General features: G+C 54.8%; 1 protein-coding gene across 4 annotated transcripts in view; it reads right to left on the minus strand.

Moving 5' to 3' along the window:
* NDST1 (N-deacetylase and N-sulfotransferase 1) overlaps positions 1–21,258 on the minus strand; it is a 62,485-nt gene that overhangs the window by 23,156 nt on the left and 18,071 nt on the right. For 3 of the 4 annotated variants that reach the window (XM_023260438.2, XM_045036881.1, XM_045036886.1), the window contains exons 2-3: positions 8,083–8,981; positions 1,282–1,776 (exon numbers count right to left, since the gene is read on the minus strand). In XM_023260438.2, the coding sequence (XP_023116206.2) occupies positions 1,282–1,776; positions 8,083–8,595 (1,008 nt within the window). In that variant the 5' untranslated portion in view covers positions 8,596–8,981. Of the gene's footprint in view, positions 1–1,281; positions 1,777–8,082; positions 8,982–19,052; positions 19,132–21,258 lie in introns of those variants that run through there. The other variant, XM_045036884.1, reaches the window with a different exon arrangement.

Raw genomic sequence — 21,258 nt, forward strand, 5'->3', positions numbered from 1 at the left:
TTGAAGAAGTGACACCTCAGAAGCAAACGTGCAAAGCAGATCAAAGACTGCCCTGTCCCACGAGATGGGAGCCAGAAAGGCTCTGAGAGCCTGGCCTGTCTGCACATGCCCCTCCGTGAACCCCCCGGGGGTGCCAGGAAACAGCCTGACAACCTCCCACCCACCCCTCTTGTCAGTTCACCACTGGGGCCCAGATGCCAGACAGGGCTGCCCAGGTGTGCCAGTCAGTTTAGGGTCAAATTGATCTTGACTCCCCAGACAGCACCAGCTCCCCAACACCATTCGCTGGGTTCTTCTCCTCTGGAGGTGTAAGGAAGAGAAGAGCGTTTGCCTCTGACCCAGGCAGGAGGACCAATGCTCCCCCGGCCTTCCCCCCAGGCCCCTGACCGACCCCAGCGGTGACTGCAGGATGACAGGGAACACAGCGCCCACATGCGGACTCACGTGGAAGGAAAGCACTCCTCTGAGCAGTGTCTTTTGCAGTCCTAACATCAAAGGGAAGTCTGGGTTTGGTGCTAATCTCGTAAAGGAGGACCGGGTCAGCAGGCAGCAGTATCTCGGTAGAATTTAATCCCCTGGTTTTGTTTTCCTTGGCTCTACTGTTGTGCTTGCCCTCTATTTATGGCAACCGGCACTGATTTCCCCATTTACACTAGGGATCGTTTCCTTTGCAAAGAACTCTGAGTAAAATAGAGAGTGGATGGAAACTGCGTTTTAAAGCTAGCTTAATGGTCTTGATTTGGAGGCTTCTCTTTAGTAGTGATGCATGTGTGTAAAATTTCATGGCTTGCAAAATGCTTTTACATACAGTTTTGTTTGGTAAACGCTTTTTGAAATAAACACATGCATTGCACTATTTATACAGACCTCAGTTAAACTATGCCTTGTGTATGATTCAAGCTCTAATTCTTGTTTGAAAAGTTTCGTGGAAGCTCTCGTACTGACATCAACATTTCTGAGAGTGAAAAATCAGGTCTGGATTCAAAGGCAGAGAAGCAACCCTGCCCAGCTCCCAGCCCACTGCTTCAGTGACCGGGTCTCTCCCTCCACAGGCGCATTTCTGAGTTCCACACCCCAGATGCAAAATTCCTCTCTGCCCCATGCTTCAATATAATTTTCAGGGACACTTTCGTCCAGTAAAACAATTAATAAAACCAGCTGGCCGAGGGAGGGGGATCAACAGCACTGGGGGGAGACAGAGACGGCGACATCATGCTGGGGCATCCCAAGGTCCGAAGGCGGCGAGGCCCCGCCCTACGTGTCTGGCACCCCCGGCCATACCTTCACGTCCTCCACCTTCATGCGTGTGCCCTCCTTGCCCACAAAGATGTCGTCGATGTCCACCAGGATGTAGCGGTCCAGAGGCAGGGAGAGGCGCTTGCCGGTGAGGAAGGCCACGGCGTCGACAAAGACGAGCTTGTGCAGCCAGAAGTTGAGGTTGTTGCCAAACAGCACACGCTGGATGCCGTCATGGAGGCCCAGGTCCTGGACCACGGTGGCATGCAGAGCGGCGTGCAGGCCGGCGTCCGCGCCCAGGTGCGGGATGGACTCGGAGGAGCGCGTCTTGGCCAGCAGCACAGGCTCGTAGGTGGAGTGGTTGGACTGGAACACGGTCCAGTCCTCGCCGGGCAGCACGCCCTTCTCCACCTCACTGGGCCGTGTCACATAGAGCAGCGGGGACTTGGGGTTGATGCTGCAGTCCTTCAGGCCCAGGTTTGAGTGCAGGAACAGGGGGAAACCTTTGAGCTGCGCACTCAGCAGGCTGTTCTCGTTGGCCTGTGGGGGGGGGGGGGGGCGGGGGGAGAAAGGGGGAGCAGAGCCGTCAGATCCAGAAGCCCCAGGGGCCCACGGGATCTCAGGCAGGGACGGATAAGAGTAGCGTCAACAGTATTCTCTAACATCCATGGAGGCCTTAGCCTATCCCTGGCCCTGTGCTAACCGAGCTATGCAAACCCGGCTCCACCCATCAAGATAATATACTGGCTAACACGCAGGATGTGCTCACCAAAGCCAGGAATCCAGTTCATGCACTTGGCAGGCAGGTGCTGTTAATCCTCATAGTGACCCCACGACGGAGGGGTCGCTGTCGTTTGCATCTTACAGATGAGGAGACTAAGGTCCAGAGGGTCTATGTAACTTGGGCAAAATCACAGAGAGAAGTCTAGCAGTCGAGAGCCCAGACTGCCACCACACGGCCTGGCCGCGGGCAAGTTGGGTAACCTCTCTGTGCCTCCGTGTCCTCTGCTGTAAAGTGTGGCCAGCAACGGTGAGTACCTCATGGAGTGGTCAAGGATGATTCTGGCAAAGTGCTCGGGACGGGGCCAGCAGCATCACCAATTGCTCATTCAGTCCTCATACCAGCCTCGGGAGGCTTTATTATCCCACTTCACGGGTGGGGACACTGAGGCTTCGAGGGGGTGCTGCCCTCAGTCACACAGGGGCAGGAGTTGTCACAATGACCCAGCCAGATGATCTGCCCCTGGAGCCCACACACAACTGGCCACCAGGTTCCTCTGCCTGGGGTTTCCAAACTGGCTTGTGCCACACAATCCTTCACTCAGGAGAAATCTTGGATTGCCAATGTAGATGAGACCAAAGAGGAGGCGTCTGCTGGGGGTGCAGGCGCAAAGACACTCTGCCCCATAGTGTTCCCAACCCTCCGTATGCACCTAGCACCCGAGGCCCCCCCTTCACAGGAGTCCAGCTTCTTCTCCCAGGGCCTGGTGCTGCCCAGCTGCCTGGGATCTGCAGACAGTGCCCACGGCACCCCCTCTCCTCTTCCCAAGACTCACACGCCATCCCTCCCCTTTCCAGCCACCTGCTTCTGCACATGGTACAGTTCGTCCTTGTCCCTGTGCCAGTTCCATTCGGTATTCTTGGTCTGACGAACTCCTGTTCATCCTTCAAAACCCAGTGCAAATGCCCTTTTTGCACTGGCCTCCCTGGAACCAGGTTAGAGCCTCATCTGCAGCACTTTCCCCTTGGCTGTTGCATTATCTGTTTAGGGTCTCTGTCTCACCAGCCTGCTCTCTCAAAGGCAGGAGCTACATTATTTCCACCTTTGGATCCCCAGTGCCCAAAACAAGGCTTAATACCCAGTGAGAGCAAACACGTGCTTGAGGAGTTAATTGGATTTTTAAAAAGAATAAAAAGGAGGGGCGCCTGGGTGGCTCAGCTGGTTAGGTGTACAAGTCTTGATTTTGGCTCAGGTCTTGACCTCACAGTTCGTGAGTTCGAGGTCCGTGCCAGGCTCTGTGCCGACAGTGTGCAGCCTGCTTGAGATTCTCCCTCTTTCTCTGCCCCTCCGCTGCTGTCACTCTCTCTATCTCTCTGAAAATAAATAAACTTTAATAAACAAATAAATAGAATAAAAAGGAACAGACAGATCCCTAGTACCTGGCACATGACAGTTTTTCAGTGTGGGTTTCATTTGCTCATTCCATAACTGTTCAGTGTGCCAGGCACTATGTTAAGTGAGGGATACAGTGAGGAAAAACAGACATGGCTCTTCGCCCTCACAAAACTTCAAGTCAAGCAGGGAAGAGAGACAGCAACCAAAATCGCAGAAGTAGGGATAAAGCTTCAGTGTGGCACATCCTACATAGAAGTTCATAGTTCTGGAAGAGTCCGTAACTGGCCACAGTCAGCTGGCTCAAGGAAGACTTCCAAGAGAAGGGACTTTTGAACCGAGGTTTAAAGAATGAGTAACTTTGGGGTGCCTGGGTGGCTCAGTCGGTTAAGCGGCCGACTTCAGCTCAGGTCATGATCTCTCGGTCCATGAGTTCGAGCCCCGCGTCGGGCTCTGTGCTGACAGCTCAGAGCCTGGAGCCTGTTTCAGATTCTGTGTCTCCCTCTCTCTGACCCTCCCCTGTTCATGCTCTGTCTCTCCCTGTCTCAAAAATAAATAAAACGTTAAAAAAAAAAAAAAAAGAATAAGTATCAACCAGCGGGGAAGCTGGGGCTACATTCAAAGAACAGCAAGTGCAAAGGCCCTGAGGAAGGAGAGGACTCAAGGAAGAGCAAGAGGCCAGCAGGGTGATCAAGAGGGAGAGGAGGCAATGAGACAGGAAGGTCGGCTGGGGCCAGATCTGAGGACCCTGGAGGCTGGAAGCAGCAGTGGAAGCCATCAAAGACTCTATCAAAGGGTTTCGAACAGAGGGATGACAGGTTCCAATTTGCATTTTAAAAAGATCCATCTGGCTGCTGTGTGGAGAATGAGTGGGGTGGGTGGGGCAAAGCAAAGGGGCACCAAATGAGGCTAGAGAGGAAGGTAGAGCCATAGGGAAGACCACCCAGGAGCGCTGGCCAGGGGAGCACCGTACAGGGATATTCAGCTGAGGACTGAGCCCGTGCCCCAGGTGGAGCTGCCTCTCCCCTGAGGGTTTCTTTTGCTAATATCCACCATGCAGAAGTGCTTTTTTCTAATTCCCAGAAAGGCTCTGCAAGGTTCTGGCCTTGTAAAATGCAATAAAGGACCTGCATTCAATTCTCCACATACCAGGAGTACCTGCCCACACCCTGTCCTGAGCCAACCTGGAGTGCTGAGACCCAACGCAGAGTCCCATCCTGACGGGCCACTCCGCCCAGCCCCAGGTCCCCAGGACCCCTGAGCCAGCACTGGCCAAACTACTTGGGCCATGTGGGAGCAAAGGCAGTGGGGCCCGGTGACATTTCAGGCCCTATCCGTCACCTGCTGTGGCCTGGGAGGCCACACTGGACCACAGGCACTGGGGGATCCCATTTCAAAGCCCCGTTCCTGAGCTGATAGCCAGGCGCTGGCGGCTCAGCCAGCTGCCCAGCTGGGGGACATCGAGGAGGTGAGAAAGCCAAGTTGCTGATCGTCCACCCCAGTGGGCAATGAAAGGAATGGAGAGCAAGCCTCGGCATCACAGGGACTGGCCCATACTGTAGGCCTCCGCCCACCAGAGGGGAACCCCTCCTGTTCCTCAGCACTGAGGACCCGCTCAGGAGACACCAAACCTCCCAGTGGAGTCATCCAGGTAGAGGGAGGAAGGGCCCTGACCTGGGAGTCAGACTCTGATGGTAACTAGCTGGATAACTTTGGGACGCCCACGGTTCCCAAGGTACCACTTCTGCGCGTCTCCGGTCCTCACATCTGTCGGTCTGTTTGCTCTGACATACTCACCTGTGGCTGGGTGGGAAGGCATGAGTGTGGTTGTCAATCTTGGCCCTGACTTACTTCGCTCTGTTACTTCAGGCAGCCATTTCACTTGCTGAGCCTGTTTCTCACCTGAAAATGAAGTGCCTCCTTCACAGGGTGGTTGTGAGAATTGCACACAGTAGAGCCGGCAAAGCAATGAGGTCAGTGTGGCACATAGTAGGTGTGCGATAAAAGAGGCTGGGTAGCCCTTGTCCATCCTCTGCCGGGATGTGGTCAGCCCCAGGGCCCCTGGAGTCATGAGGTTGAGCTATGACAATGGCAGGAACCAGGGCTCCCATCCTCAAGGACCTCCTAGGGGCACAAGTCAGAGCCACAAGACAAAGGTGACCACCAGCTGTGCTTGTTGACCAAGGAGATGGCAAGGCACAGCAGCTGCCACTTACTGGGTGGCAGACGGTGCCACCCGCTGTCATCTTCGACATGGCCCAGTGACGCGGGTGCCGTGATAGGTCCCGCTTTACAGATGGGTTGAATATCCTGCCTGAGGTCGCTCTGCTTAAAAGTGACAGAAAGATTTGAAGCAGGGTCTGGACTTTCCAGCTCCTACTCTTACATGGACCTGGGAATCCAGCACCAGTGGGAATTAGAAAGGGGGAGTCTCCAGACCTCGGGTCCACAAACCCTCTGGGTTTGCAAACCCAATGCAAACCCACTTGTACTGTGGAAAGAGCCAAAAGATGGAACCTGACCACCAGAGGGCTCCATTTGAGCAGAAAGTCCCAGGCCTCTACCTGAGACCAAGCAGGGGTCTTGTCTTACACAACATGGTAGGAAGAACACGAAGACTGGAATGTCCAGTGACCCCACAGTAAGAACGTGAGCGTGTCCCTGCTCCCCGGGGCCTCATGTTCACCTTCTGTGCAGCAAAGAACTGGGGTTAGACAGCATCCAAGCACTGGCACACCAACTGTGCTCACTGCCTGGTCCCCAGAGACTGTGGGAGTTCTGTGCGCTGATGTAATTTCTACTACATAAATGGCATTTGGGGCCCTGGACCCATCACAGTGTGGTTAAGACTAAAGCCTCTACAGTCAGACTGCCTGGGTTCAAATCCTCGATCTGTACTTATTAGAGAGATGAGGGTAATCACATTTCTTCACCCCTCTTTGCCTCAGTTGCCTTTTCTCTTAAATCAGGATGCTATCCACCCGCCTTAGAGGATCGTTTGATGAGTGTTATAGGAGTTCATTCACATAAAGCACATGGACAGGGCATGGTTCTGGGTGAGCACTCAATAAATGTCAGCCATCGAGATGTTTTCCAGCCCTGGGGCTCTGAATCAAACTTAATGAAGTTCATGGCAGGGAATGGAAGAGTCCAGGGGAAAAGAAAAATCAGACAATGAAGGGAGCCTGAGGTTATGCCACTGTAAAGCCATAAACCAGGCCAGCGTTTCCCAGAGGCTGCTCTTTGAAATAAAGGGCTTTGTGATCAAGCCAGCTGGGGAACAAATCTCACCAGGTTGTTCTGCTGCAGGACTTCTAAGGGCCTTCAATTTCTTGGCCCACAAAACCTTTTTTAGTGGCAGAGCATCCTGCTGCATTAATGCATGAAAGGACACACCGGGGGAACCCCTCCCCTGAGTCAGGCTCCTCCCTACCCCGAGCACAGGCCCAGTGCACATGGGTGGCCACGAGTGCCTGGGACATATGGGCACCCGTCAGCGGCTATGGGCCATTTCTGACCCACTCCTGCTCCTCTTCCAGCTCATGCCAAGCAAGAACCTGCTTCAGGACCTGTCCCCTCTGTCTGGAAGGCCCTCTGCACAGAGAGCTATGTGGCTCCTTGCCTCACTTCCTTCCAGTACTTCGTCAAAGACAACCTTCTTGGCCATTCCATCCAAAACAGCATCAACTGCCCATACCCCTCACCCCCCATGCCCTTTCCCGGCTTTATTCCTTCCTGTACTTGTCGCCACCTGCCACTTGTTTACTTGTTCGTTGTCTGCCACCCACCCCACCCCACTGCACTGAAATGTCAGCTCAGTGACAGCAATGAGGGACTCTGCACACTCTGATCACCATTATGTCCCCAGTGCCTAGCAAAGGATCTGGACACACAGTGAGTGCTCTGTAAAAATTTGCTGACTAAAGAGATACATGTCCCCACGTACCTCCCTAGGGTCCCTATCACCCATCTTGAAGAGGAGAGTTCTCTAGCCAGAGCCCCTAGATCCCCCCATCCAGCTGTTCCCAACGTCCTCCTCCCCACAGACAGCTTCTCCATGGCACATTCAGCAAGGACTCTGATCCCAGCAGTCATTCTCAGTGCCCCACAGAGCCCAGAGTGGTGCACCTGCCCACTGGGATTTCTTTCTCCTCTTTCCCCCAATGCAAAATGGCCCTGTTCCGGAGGCGCACAAAATGCCACAGCCCGCCATAGGCAAGAGGAAAGAGCACAGGATCCAGAGCCCAGAGTGTCTAAGACTACATTCAAATCCTGGCTCTCCCACTTATAGGCTACCTAGCCTCAGACACATAACCCTCCTGAGCCTCGGTTTGCCCATCTGCAAAATGAGGACACACCCCATGCCTTGGAAGGACTGCCATGACGTTCAAGGGACCTAGCCTCTCCTACCTCACACCCATTCCCGAGGCTTCCTTTAGGCAAGCGCCTACTGTGTGCCAGGTCCCCGTGCGAGGCAGGCAATCCCCCTGCCATGTGCTCCTAATAAAAGCTAATACTTAAAAAGCATTTATTAGACACCAGGTACTACTATGTGCTCCAAGTGCTTTACATGTACTCACCCACTTACCCTTCGTGACCATCCTAGGAGGTAGGGGCTACCATTATACCCATTTTACAGATAGGAAAAGTCAGACACTCAGCTATGGAGCGTAGAAATGGGATTCAAAGTCAGCCAGCGCTGCTAATGCTTGGGGACCCCAGCCCCTGCGTACCTTGAAGAAGCCGATGATGCCCACACCGTAGGCCACACAGTACTTGTCCAGCAGCTCCCGGTTCCAGGCGTCCAGGTTGACGTACTTGAGGATGTTCTCATAAATGATGAGGGCGAAGCGGCCGCGGCCCTTGTCGGTGAGCGTGGGCATATCACCCTTGCCCGGTGCGATCTCCGTGCGGTACTTGAAGCGGCTGGACTCCAGGATAGCCACGACCTCCTGGCCCAGCTGGGAGTAGAGGCTCTCCACAAACACCAGCACCAGTGGGTCCGTGCGGGAGGGGGCGGCCGCCTGTATGGGCTTGAGTGGCAGCAGGCGGCTGGGGGCCACAGGGGGCGGGTCCCCACAGTCAGGCTCAGGGGCGTCTGCCGAGGGCTCCAGGCCCCGCTTCCAGCCATACAGGTAGTAGGCCGAGACAAAAACGCTGAACAGGCAGAAGATGAACAGCAGGAAAAGGACAGCCTGCGGGGACACGTGCCGACACAGCCTGCGGAGGCGCGCCAGGGCGGGCATCCTGGCCCCCAGACCTCGGCCTCCGGAGGCCCCTCTGCCCCGGCCACCCCCAGGCCCCACGCAGGAGGAGAGAGCAGAGTCGTCCACTGACCAACAAATTCACAGTCACTTAGCAAGCGCGGCCCTCAGTGGGCAGCAGGAGTGGGGGATCCGGGCCCCCGGCCCTTCCTCCCAGCCAGGGGCACAGTCCGCAGGCCGGTTGCGCTCCTTCCTTCCTCCGCGCGCCTTTATGTCACCATGGCAAACCCCCACGTGGTCCTGTGCACAGCAGAAGTGCCCCCAGGGCGTCAGGGCCTCCTGGGGGGGCTGGGCAGCGGGCCGAAGGACACGGGGCCGGCCTGGGGGTGCCGCATGCCGCTCGCTCAGTGGGGCCCGCGGGGCCAAGGCTGTGGAGAGGAGAGGAGAGCCAGAGGTGAGAAGGCCGAGTGTGGGCTTTGGGCGTCCGCTGACTGTGGACACACAGGACCTGACCTAGGTAGGTCCAACTCAAGTGCTGCTGCCTAACCCGGCTCTATGATTTCACACAAGCTCTCTCTCGGCCTCAGTTTTCCTCTTTGTGAAACAGGGTTGACAATAGTACCTGCCTCACAAGAGGCTCAGGGATTAGGTCCCTAATCCTAATGTGCATAATGCGCATAAATCACTGAGCAATACCAAGCATATGGTGTCCACAAGGGCGGTTGCTATTTATTATAATTGCACGAGCCCAACACTAGAGCTAGCAAACTCCAGATGCAGGAAGGACAGAGTGAAACAAACATGTGCAAGGCCTGGGAGCCAGAGGTGGGGTTCTGAATCATGGCTGAACACCGCATCCTCACCCACACAGTGCTTCCCCACCCATTTCTCTGTCTGAATGGGCCTAGCAGCCTTATCAGGCAGCCAGAACTTGGGGTTCCTGGGTCCCCCTCAGACCCATCCCCCGCCCAGAGCCTCCACCTGTATTAATCACACTGCAGAGTAAATGAAGACCACACACCCACACCCGGTAAACTAAGGCCCCAATTTCCTCATCCCAAACAGCAGCCCCTATACCACGGCCTTCCAGGCTCCCTTAAACATAGTGGAAGCAGCTACTGAAAGCTAGGAGGAGAGAGATGGGGATGGGACAGAGACAGAAGGTGTGAGGGTCTCAGCGGACACAGCCAGGGAGTGAATGTAAGCCTCAGACCTGCCCTAAGGGGTGAAGATCTTAAAAATCCCTCCCAGGCCCAAGATTACACGGTGCCCCGGGGGTGGGTCCAGCATACCAGAGACCAGACAACTGCACTTCTAGGAACTTATCCTAGAGGTTGTAATTTCAGAAGTGTGTAATGATTTCCCCACAAGAAGACAAATCCCAGTGCTATTTACAATAGCAAATGTCCAACAATAGGGGATTGCCCTTAGCAATTACAGCGCAAGCATTAGATAGAAGCCCAGGCAGCCACTTACAACATTTACAATATGTGGAAGAAAGACATTTACTGACGTACAAATATGGTTACCACACATGTTGTTAAAGCAGAAAACACTTGTAAAACACTATACATGGTCATATTTCTGTTGAAAATTGTTATGCATAAGCCAGAAACTGGTACTAAATCCATACAAACAAACAAACAAAAAGCCAAAATGTTAACAATGATTATCTCTGAATGATTTTTATTTTCTTCTCTGTTTCCTAATTTTTTTTATAATAATCACTTACTATTTTTGTGAAAATAAGAAAACACATGGTTTTATTTTTTTTTTTTAATTTTTTAATGTTTATTTTTGAGAGAGAGACAGAGACAGAGAGACAGAGAGACAGAGCATGAGCGGGGCAGGGGCAGAGAGAGAGGGAGACACAGAATCTGAAGCAGGCTCCAGGCTCTGAGCTGTCAGCACAGAGCCCAACGCAGGGCTCAAACTCGCGAACCGTGAGATCATGACCTGAGTCAAAGTTGGACGTTTAACCAACTGAGCCACACAGGTGCCCCAGAAAACACATGTTTTTAAAATATGTGCTCAGGGGCGCCTGGGTGGTCAGTTGAGTGACGGACTCTTGATTTTGGCTCAGGTCATGATCCCAGGGTTGTGGGGTTGAGGGCCACGTGGGGCTGCATGCTGCTTGAGATTCTTTCTCCCTCTCCCTCTGCCCCTCCCCCCACTCTCACACACTCATAAATAAATAAATAAATAAATAAATAAATAAATAAATAAATAAAGTGCTCATAAGCAAGAGGCAGGACTATGAAATGAGGACATGTCTAGGCCACCAGTGTTGCTCCCAGTTCTGCCAATCACATGCTGTGTGACCCAGAGCATACCCTAACCCCTCTCTGGGCTTCCTGCCTGTTAGAGAGGAGCTTGGGCCAGACGTTCTCTGGGGGCTCTTCCACCTCTGATATTCATTCTTTAATTCAGTCCCAGTCCCTACTATATATCAGCACCACGGGGAACCCAAGGCAGCCAAGAAAATAGGTTCCTACAATGCAGGGGGACGAGTGTAATAGTGGGGGAAGGGTGTTTGAGAGAACTCAGGGACACTTAACGCCCCTTGAAGCGGAGGAGGAGGATCAAGGAAGGCTTCCTGGAAGAAGTGGTTCCTGAACTGACCAGAAGAACAAGTACAGTAGACCAGGGGTAGGAATGGGGAGAAACGCATGCCTCTGCTTGGAGATAAGGGACTGTGCAAAGCTTTCCAGGGACTCCTTGCAATTCCAGCTGAGAGCAGAGCAAGAAGGAACAGGTCTCCTGGGCGGAGGCTGGAGGGCTGGGGTGACAGTCCTATTTATTTCCAGGTTGCAACTGCGTCCCTTTTCCCACTGATAAGGGCAGCTCTCTGCCCTGTGGCCACAGCTAGCCCCACCTCTTGGCTTGGAGCCAGCACAGTGGGTGGGGAGGTACAGCTGCCTGGGTGATGCCCTGCCTGCCTGCCTGCCACGCCTGGGGACACCTGCCCACTCCAGCCACCCAACCACACTTCCCCTGCAGGCCTAGGTGCTGTGGTCACTGCCTTGGTCTATTGTGTTAACAGACTTTCAGCGTACATATTAACAATGCAAGCAACAGTCTCAGGCATCTAGGGGTCATAGACCCCTGTAGGAATCTGACAACATTTTCCCATAAAAAATATGCATAGCTGCTGAAAAATCTTGTAACAGTTTCAAGGAGTCCAGACCCCATGTCCCCAAACCTGTCCCTGGACCTGAAGTCCTATGTTAAGAAAGCCTCATGGTTACACGCAGACTGGAGCTTCATTCACACCCAAGCTCAGTCGCCCAGCAGCTGTGTGATCTCGGGCAAGTTATTTAGCTTCTCCGTGCCCCCACTTTCCTAATCTGTAAAACAGCAAAGTTTAACACGCTCTCATGGTTGTGAAAATTACAGGAATCGATACACTGAAAGCACAGAGACCACGCCTGGCACACGGCACTGAATAAGGGTCAGCCGCTCTTACCAATCACTCCAGTTGCTTCCTCAATGTAGGCACAGTGTGGGTATAACTGAGCCCACAAAGCCTGAACAAGTCAGCTCCAATGCTCTCTCTCAAGTCTCTGACAGCCAGTCCTCGGAATCCCAAACCCCCATTTTCAGAGGCCCTGGCTTTTCCCTCGAGCCAGATGGATGAGCAGGGGCCAGATGGTCAGAGGCCAGGAGGCCAGAGAGAAGGCATGGCAAAGCCCAGGCCCAGGAGAGGGCAAAGGGAGAAAGAGAGGGGGCCAACCAGCCCCTGTCCCCAGAGAGGCCAACTACTCTGGGGTGGGGGTGGGCAGAGGGCTAGATGCTTCGTGAGCCAAGTGCCAGCCACCAGCACACTGGTAAGAGGGGCCTCCAGCACTGTCCCCCACTGCAACCTTCTCAAAGGCCTGGCACCAGCCATTCAAAACCTTCCACACCCACCTGCATTCCAGAGCCCCTGTGGCTCAAGGGATGGAGAACTGGGGGCTTCTAATCCCCTTGGAGCCACCAAGTCCTTCAGGACAGCTGGGGGCTGAGGCCTCAATGCTCCCCCTGCTGCCCAGGGCCTGCTTGGGTCTTGCGGACATCACCAGTAGTTTTCCTAAACTCCAGCCTCGCCCAACCAGTCACCAATCTTGGTCATGCATCTAGGCCTTTGCTAATGAAGTTCCCATTGCTGGAATGCCTCCCCCTCCCCCTTGGGACACTTACTCATCCTTCAAGACCCCGGTTCCAATGTCATCACTTCTCTTAAGTCATCCCTATCCACCACCCCCTTTCCTGCTCCCAAGTCCCATTCCTCAGGCTTTCACGGGCCCCATCCCCCTCCATAGTGCCGCACAGGAAAACCAGGACCCTCGGGCCAAGACAGGATGCAAATGTGCATTGTTTGGCTTGCACAGCTTTTTACTTACTTCGGCTCAGACAGGTCAGAGCCTGGAACCTGCTTCGGATTCTGTCTCCCTCCCTCTCTGCCCCTCTCCCACCTGTGCTCACTCGCTCTCTCTCTCTCTCTCTCTCTCTCAAAAGTAAATAAATAAACTTAAAAAAAAAAGGGGGGGGCATGTTCAGGGGACCTGGGTGGCTGTCATTAAGCATCTGACTTCCGCTCAGGTCATGATCTCATGGTTGGTGAGTTCAAGTCCCACATCAGGTGAGCACGAGCTCTGCTTTGGGTGAGTCCTGCTTCTGTCTGTCTGTCTGTCTCTCTCCCTGCATCTCTCTCTCTTTGCCCCTCCAGGGATTCTCTCTGCCCCTCACTCACTTGCACCCTCTATAAATGAATGAATGAATGAATGAATGAATGAATGAATGAATGCTTAAATAATAAAAATAAAAAGAGCACGTTTGGCTGACACTGGGCACGCATCCCCAGAGGCCACCGTCAGCTGAGGTACGCATTCTCCAGTTAACACAGTCCCATAGTCGACCTCTTTCCTTCATTTGGCTTCCCGCCCAGTCTCTGGGTGCACCTGAGCGTGAGGTCCATGCAGAGGAGACTCCAGGTATTTCTATACACAACTCGGCACCCTGTAGGCTCCAGAACCCGGGGCAGGAGCAGGACTGACTGACCTCTGCAGGGGCAGAGGCCCTTCCTGACACCTGGCACATAGGCCCTCCACAAATACTAATTTCATTCCTTCTCCTTCCCCACATGCCTGGGTGCCCCAAAGGGCAGGGACAAGTCTGATTCATTGTGGAAGCCCCCACCACTCTCCCCAGGCCTAGGTTCCAATTGAATACTCAAGATATGAATGACTCATAATGACCTGTTGTTACTCCTAATGTACAGATAAGGAGACTGAGGCTTCAAAGTGAAATGACTTGCCCCAGTCGCATAGGAAACCACTAAATCTTGACTCAAATGGGTTTCCTCCCTAACTTCAAATTTGGCCTTTCATTCCTCCATGAAACCCAGGGGCTTCTATAATAAAAATAATAACAACAATGATACCATTATAATTATCACCATTGTTATTTTTACTGCTACCACATTTCAAACGTTTACCACAAGCCTGGCTGGTACTGTGTTTAGCACTTTTTACATACCATATCTCATTTAAGCCTTAAACTACTGTCATTATTTACATTTACAGTTGAGGGAAATGAGGCTCAGAGAGGTTACGTCACTTGCTCAAAATCACACAGCTAGTCCGTGGCAGAGCTGAAATTTGAAGCCAGACCCCAGGAGACAGAGGTGGCTCCAGAGCCTGCAGGGACATGTTAGCTGGGATGGGGAGAGCAGGAGGGGGCCTCGGCCACTGAGGCCTCTAGCTCTTAGCCAGGCTCCCACTGTGCTCTCTCAGCCCCAGACCCAGCTCTCCCTGCCAAGGTGCTGGGGATAATGAATGAGATGCTCTGGTTGTCATGGAGATACCATGGCAACGCTGCACTTTCGGGAAATACCACGGTAACTGTGGCCACTGCTCTGGAGTTGAAAGTCACTCCCTACCCCACCCACCCCCCTTTACTCCAAAATGCTCTGGTTCCCCCACAATCCTGTGTAGGACCTGGAGAGAAAGGAGGCAAAGGCCAAGGGCCTTCCAGAAACCAAGGTGTTTAGAATCAGGACTGGGGAGAGGGTCCGTCTCTGCCCTGGATGGGCAGGTCAACACCAGGAGTAGGACCAAGAACTCTCGGAGGCTGAGCGTCCTGTGCCTTTCATGGTGAAGCACACCTAATGACCCAGCCCTCACGTTTACCTGGCGCCTACTGTGTGCAGCAGACCTCCTGTGAAGGGCGGCACGTGTCATTCTGTGAGGTGGCCATGCACCAGCTGCTAGCATTACAGTTAAGGGCTTAGACTAGAGCCAGCCTGCCTGAGCTTGAATCTTGCGTCCATTATTTACTAGCCTTGTGATCTTTGAGCAAATCCCTCAACCTCTCTGAGACTTGGTTTCCCCAAGTGTAAAACAGGCTTTAATATTCGCAGGGCTGCTGCCCAGACTCAAAGAGATGACGTGTGCAAAACAGTGCAGGGCCCGGCACACGGCGATATAGGCTAGTAAAATGATTAGCCATTTAACAGATTTGGAAACTGAGGCTCAGGAAGCAACTGGCCCAGGGCCACCTACCAAATTCACAGTGGATCCAGAAGGAGAAGAAACGGCATCAGGTTTGGGAGGACATTGGAAGTGGGGCACAAGCAGATGGCCCATTCCCTGTCCCCTCGTTGTACTTACAGAGCACCGAGAATGGCACCGGGCACTGGGAAGTAGGCTTTACCAAACCCAAGGTTTTAGGTTTCTGGTGTGAAGCTGCTGCAGGGTAAAATGCAGGAAGGTCCCTGCAGCCCCGGGTGCTCACCGAGCCCAGCTTTTATTTCCCGCCTGGGTCATTCCTGACACCCTCCCCAGATGCCCCATACTCCTATGCATATAGACGCACGGGCAAACTCACACGGTGCCGACACGTTCAAATGGTGTCGTCGCAGCCATCTGGGCCACAGGCACAAGTACGGGGTGGGGAGCTGAAGGAGGTGCAGGAAGAGCCCCGCAAACAGCCTCAGAAGTATGTGAATGGGCACCCGGGCCTGGGGGAGGAGGGCTGGCTGCAGGCCCGGGCAGTGGCAGCCCCACAGGCAATCCCAGGGCCACTCCCCACAGCTGACCCAGCCCCTCCCGGCCTGTCCCACCCCCAGCACAATCACACCCACCACCCACCACCCGGCCACACCCCGAAGCCGCCCAGCTCCACTAGCCACCCGGCCTCAGCCTGCCCCACCCACCACGCACAGTGCAGCACAGAAAATCCTCCACATTTGCTTCCCAGCTGTGCAGGAGTTTCTCCAGCCCAATTACACCCCTGGGAGGCCGAACCAGAAGCAAATCCCTTCCTCTGCTGGAATTCGCTGCACACCCCATCCCCCACAGGCCCGCAGTGCCGCCTGGCCGAGGGCCCAGCCGCTGCCCATCAGTCACCCCGGAGTCCGGAGTCCGGGGCCACCACCAAGGGACTGTCGGCAGTCTGGCTCAGAGCCTCGGGGCTGCAGTGTGGAGTCCACCCCGCGGTGAGCACATGGGGACACTGAGATCCCGAGAGAGAGAGAGAGAGAGAGAGAGAGAGAGAGAGAGAGCAAGCAAAGGATCCCCTGCCCCCACGCCCACCTACCTTGACCCATTTTCTTGTCCACTAAAAGCCTGCCCATCCTCCTCCAAGGCCAGCTGTGGCTTTCAAAGTCCTAGATGAGCTCTCCTGCTCTGTGTCCCATCATGCAGCGCTGGATGCGTGCCGCCAGATGCCAGGGCCTCTCGGGACTGGAACACTGGTCCCCCAACCTCACCAAAAGCTCTCCAAAGCAGACGTGGTCTCCTACCCACGGTAGGTGCTCAAGAAAGATGTGCCCTTGCCAATTACCTTCCCCTTTGGGGATCCGAGCTAAATGCATCAATGCTAGGAACTCTCATTTACTGGACACAATATGCTGGTATGACACGCTCATTTAACCCTTACCGCAGCACTGTGACCTATCTTCCCCTCATTTTACAGATGGGGGCAGTGAGGCCCAGAGGGGGCGTGCGACTTGCCCCAGCCCACAGAGCTAACGAGTGGGTGACAAGGATCTCGCACAGGCCACCAGCTCCAGAGCCTGTGATCCTCAGCTGTCAGCGACACGGGTCCCCTGTGTTCGCCCGGGACGGCTACCACACTCTACCGCTCTGGACATCCTATTCTCTGCTCCCTTTGAATGGTGCTCTGTCTGTCTTTGTTTTCATCCATTTTATGCGTGTTTTAACATCAAAAGCAGCCTCTCACGATCTGTCTTGGAGGAAGACCCACAAATCAGCCATCAATCAACAAGCAAACAAAGCATTCCCTGCTGGTTCACTCCCAGGTTCCTAACCTGGGATTTGTTCTGGGTTCCCCAGCAGGGAATGCTCAACAAAAAAACCTCAGGAACTTAGACCCTACTTGTTGAGAAGCTGTCTTTCCTCCAACAGGCCCAGAGTGGAGAGTTTACCTATGCACTAGCTCTGAAGAAAGGGTTTAGCAAGCAAACAAACAAGACAGCCTGTGGGGAGGGGCGGAGTCAGGAACAAGACAGGTCAGGACCAGCTGCCCCCCAGTCCCACCAAAGCTCCTAACAGACCAAGACGGGGAGGCCCATCACAGGGCATGCTCTTCACTAGCCCATGAAGCTTCCCCAAATAGGGCTCTCTCCACCCAACCCCCAAATCCATCGATGACAGAGTCGAATCCATTCCTATTTTTCTTAGGCTCAGATCATAGGCATTCAAAAGGAATGGAATGATAGTTCCCTGCAAATCTCATAACCTCCCTGCCGGACGGCAGCCAGCACTGGCTGAGCTCCTGATAACTCATCAGCCCCACACTGGGTCAGTGCTGAGAGCCTGCTCTGATCTGTCACACCCAATCCTCACACCCAGAGAGGTGGGGTCACTGATATGTGCACTTTACAGATGAGGAAACCTAGGCTCAGAGAGGGTAAGCAACCGACTGAAAGTCACCCAGCTAGGCAGAGGCAGAGCTTAGGATGACCCTGGGCCAGTCCTCCAAGGTGGGCTATTTGTAACCCATAGACAGTCCTTATGCTCAGCATTCCACACCATTCTTGAGTGAGGTCCGTGGCCTAGAGCATGTCCAGAGAGAGGTTTCCTGCCGATGACCCATCCCAGCTGCCTAAACACAGGCTGACCCAATTTCTTCAGGAATGGGAAAGTCTTCACTGGCAGAGTAGGACACCACAGGTTCCCAGAAAGGCAAGACCTCGGCCAGAGGGTCCTCACCTTCCCCTGCCCCAGGGGCCTCGGTCATCTCTGACAAGCAGGTGTCCATGTTAGAAAGGGGGCCGCCTCCCTGGCCCAGGCAGCAGCCTCAAGTGAAGGAAGAAGAGACGAAGGAGTGAGGGTAAGAAGAAGTAGGACATCTCAACTTCGAGGGCCAACTCGAAGGAAAATGGTGACCAGCATGCCTCACGGGTCTGTGGCACACCAGGTACTACCATGACCCCATTTATTTGTCATTTTCTCCCAGTGACGTAGAAACAAGTTTATCATGCCCTGAACCTCCCCACCCCCATCTGCCACCCCTGCAGAGGAGCCAGGCAAGGCTGGTCAGTCCCAGCCCCTGTCCTTCCACGGGTCCACCCCAGGTCACCAGATGCCCCCTGAGAGATTCCATAAAGCAGGTGTACTGTTAGGCGGTGGGGAGCGCTCCATCTCATGGGTACAGAAGCCAAAACCCATGTGGGCCTGGGGTCCACATCAGCATCCCAGCCCCGCCACTCGCTCCGTAGGTGCCCCTGGGCAAGACCCTTCCCTTCTCCTCACCTCTGTTTCCTCTACTAGACAACGAGGGGTGTGCACTAGATCGGAAGTTTGTGACCTCCTGGGTTACAGAACCCTTCCAGAATCTATGAAAGCTGTTAGAGGGCTCTCCCCAGACAGATACTGCATTCCAAACAAATGCAGGGTGGCTGTGACCGCTCCCCCATCCCCCACCCCCCCACCCCCGACACACACACGACAAATAAGAACAGGGGAGCTGCCCAGGAGTCCTGGCTTTGACATGTTGTGGCTTTCACAAGTGTAGACAAGACTGAGGCCATGAATGTGACCTCTCAGCGCCCTGGGACCTCGCCATTCCTGCTCCCCCCAATGGCCCTGCAGTAATCTTTAACTCTTGGACCTGTTGGCTTCCGTGGGTTCACAGGATCGCCGAGCTATCAAGAGAAACAGCCCTTCCTTCCTACCCTTCGGCCACTACCTCCTTCTCCTCCAACAGGAATCTGCCAGGTCAGCCCCGAGCCGTCTCTCTGGGGCTGCCCCAGGGGCTGAGACACTTCAGGAACCCGCTCCTGGTCCTAAATGCAGACAGGACCCAGGGCCAGGCTTGGGGCCAGGCTGTCCCACTCCCTGCATGCCCGGGCCCCTCCTGCATGGCTGTGAACATGCCCACACTACTGGTGCACACACATCCAGACAGACCTGGGAGGACTGGACAGAAGGGAGGGGCCTAGGGGCTGTGGTCAGAGGGTAAGGGAAGGCCGGGGAGAGAATGACAAGACCCACCAGACCTCCAGGCAGCAGCGCTGGGCTCGGCTTCCCTTCACTGCGTCCTCTTAATGGCTGCACGCTCCTCACTTGACGAGGCCGCACCTAATCCCAGAGCTAGGACAAATGGCATTACTCTCAGCCAGTCCCCTCCCTGGGAGGGAGGGAGGGAAAGAGGGAGGGAGTGGTGGCTCTAGGGCACCCTGAGCCACCAACCATGTTCCGGAAGCCTCCAGGCCCCTCACCACCAGGTTCCTTGCCAGAGGCCACCGGCCCCTCCCTCCTGGACCTCAGGAAGAGGATGTCCTGCTTGCTTCTGCCCCACACTCAGGGGCCCCACAACAGGCAGAGGCCCCAGCCAGGAGGCACCTTCCATGGAGGAGGAGAAAGCGCGTCCCTGGCCCTCATGCTGATGGGCCCTCCAGACACTCTCATGAAAGGTGCAGCCGGCAGCGGAGGAACCCGCGCTGGCCGCAAGGAAATCTGCACTATGGCTACAGCTCCACCTGACTTCCTACGTGAAGCAACAGCCTTCCCCCTCCAGACCTGCTTCCCCACCTGTCCTGAAAAGAACAGGAAGTAGGCCCGATATGATGACATGATATCCGCTCAGCTATCTGGGCCCGCGGGTGGTGACACTGGCTTCTGGGCCCTGCCCCCATCCCGACTCAGCTGCGGGGTCCTTCCCACTGTCCGCCCAGCAGAGGAGGAAGAAGGGTAACTGCCAGAGTGTGGAAGGCGTAGAATCCAGGCCAGCGCGTTGAGGTGTTAGGTGAAAGGGCCTTACGTAGCCCAGGGAGGAGAAGCAACATGGCCACGGTCACACAGGCAGCTGGAAAAGGGCCAGGCTAGCCTGGCTTTACTCTTCAGCAGTAAACACGTAGGACTGTCCACATGCAGGAGTAGCTGCCTTTTTAGAGGACGTCAAGGAGAGCACAAGGCAACGTGCTAATGGCAGAATTCCAGGCCCTGAGAGTCAGGGTAGGAAAAAAAAAAAGATGGAGTTTTTGTATGCGTGGGCCCAGGGACAGAGACTGGGCTAATTGTCCAAGTCCCCTCATGTCACGTCATAAGGGTGGCCCAGGACCACCTTCCGGGGCCTGGATAAATCCTAAGAACTCCTGCAGGGATTAGCGGCCTTGGCTACCTCTTAACAGCCACCTGAGGACTAGCCGACAGGCCCACTGGTGGTGATGGGGCCACCGGCCCAGATGGATGTCCCAAGACTAGGCTGCCCACAAGACAGGAAAGCCTTAGGGAGACTGAAAAAGTTCCAGGCCCTGTGGCCAGCGCAGAGGGAAGCCAGATGCGCTGGGAGCAACAAAGAGGAAGGGTAAGCTTCGAGTCACTTAGAGCCACAGAAGCTCCCTAATCTCCTGGAGGCCTGGTGGGCACAGCACGGGCCTGCTGAGACCCAGGAGGCTTTCCTCAAGGCACACATGAAAGTGGCCTCATCTCTCTAGATGTGCTGGGGCTTGTCGCCACGACAGGGGCCTGCCACCAACACGCATTGAGTGTGAGGGCCTCAACATGCTTACATGGAGGCACAGCTGGCAGGGGAAGGGGTAGGAGGTGGTGGGAGGCAGGGAGGAGGGCCTCACTTTCTCTGGAACACAGAAACTAGAGAGCATAGAGTGAAAAGTATCCGGTGACCTACTTACGGCAGATTCCTTTTAAAGGGGCCCGAGGGGCCTCTGTGAGACTCTTAGAAGGTGCCTCACAGGTGTCCCTGCACTCCCAAGGCTGGTGGCTCAGTTCCTGGGGTCAGGAGACTGGAGTTCTAGTCCCAGACCTGGCTGGGGGGAGGCAAGTGAGGCAGCAGGCACAAACGGTAAGGAGGCGCCCACTCTCAGATGCTGCTGTGCGCACTTGCCCGATGCTGAGAGGGAGCACCATCTCCCAGTAGCACCCGAGAGTGAGGGGCTCCTTCAAGTTCACCCCCCAGGCCCAGCCCTCCCCTAACCCGCCAGTGACCTCGGCCAAGCACCTGCTCTTCTCCAGGACTAGCTTTGGTCACCAGCAAAGCGAGCAGTGCCAGATGACTCCAAAGGCCCTGCTGCTTCCAAGCTGGGCGTCTCTGACCTACAGCGCATCCCCAGAAATGGGCACAATGGTTCCCTCTCCCATCAGTCCTCAAACTCCAGGCAGAAAACACATTATACCACCGTCCTACATAACCACGCGTGACGCCCTTTGCCGAATGCTTGGCCTCCACTTCATCAGG

The sequence above is a fragment of the Felis catus genome, chromosome A1, assembly GCF_018350175.1.
Source record: "Felis catus isolate Fca126 chromosome A1, F.catus_Fca126_mat1.0, whole genome shotgun sequence".
Taxonomy (NCBI): Eukaryota; Metazoa; Chordata; class Mammalia; order Carnivora; family Felidae; genus Felis; species Felis catus.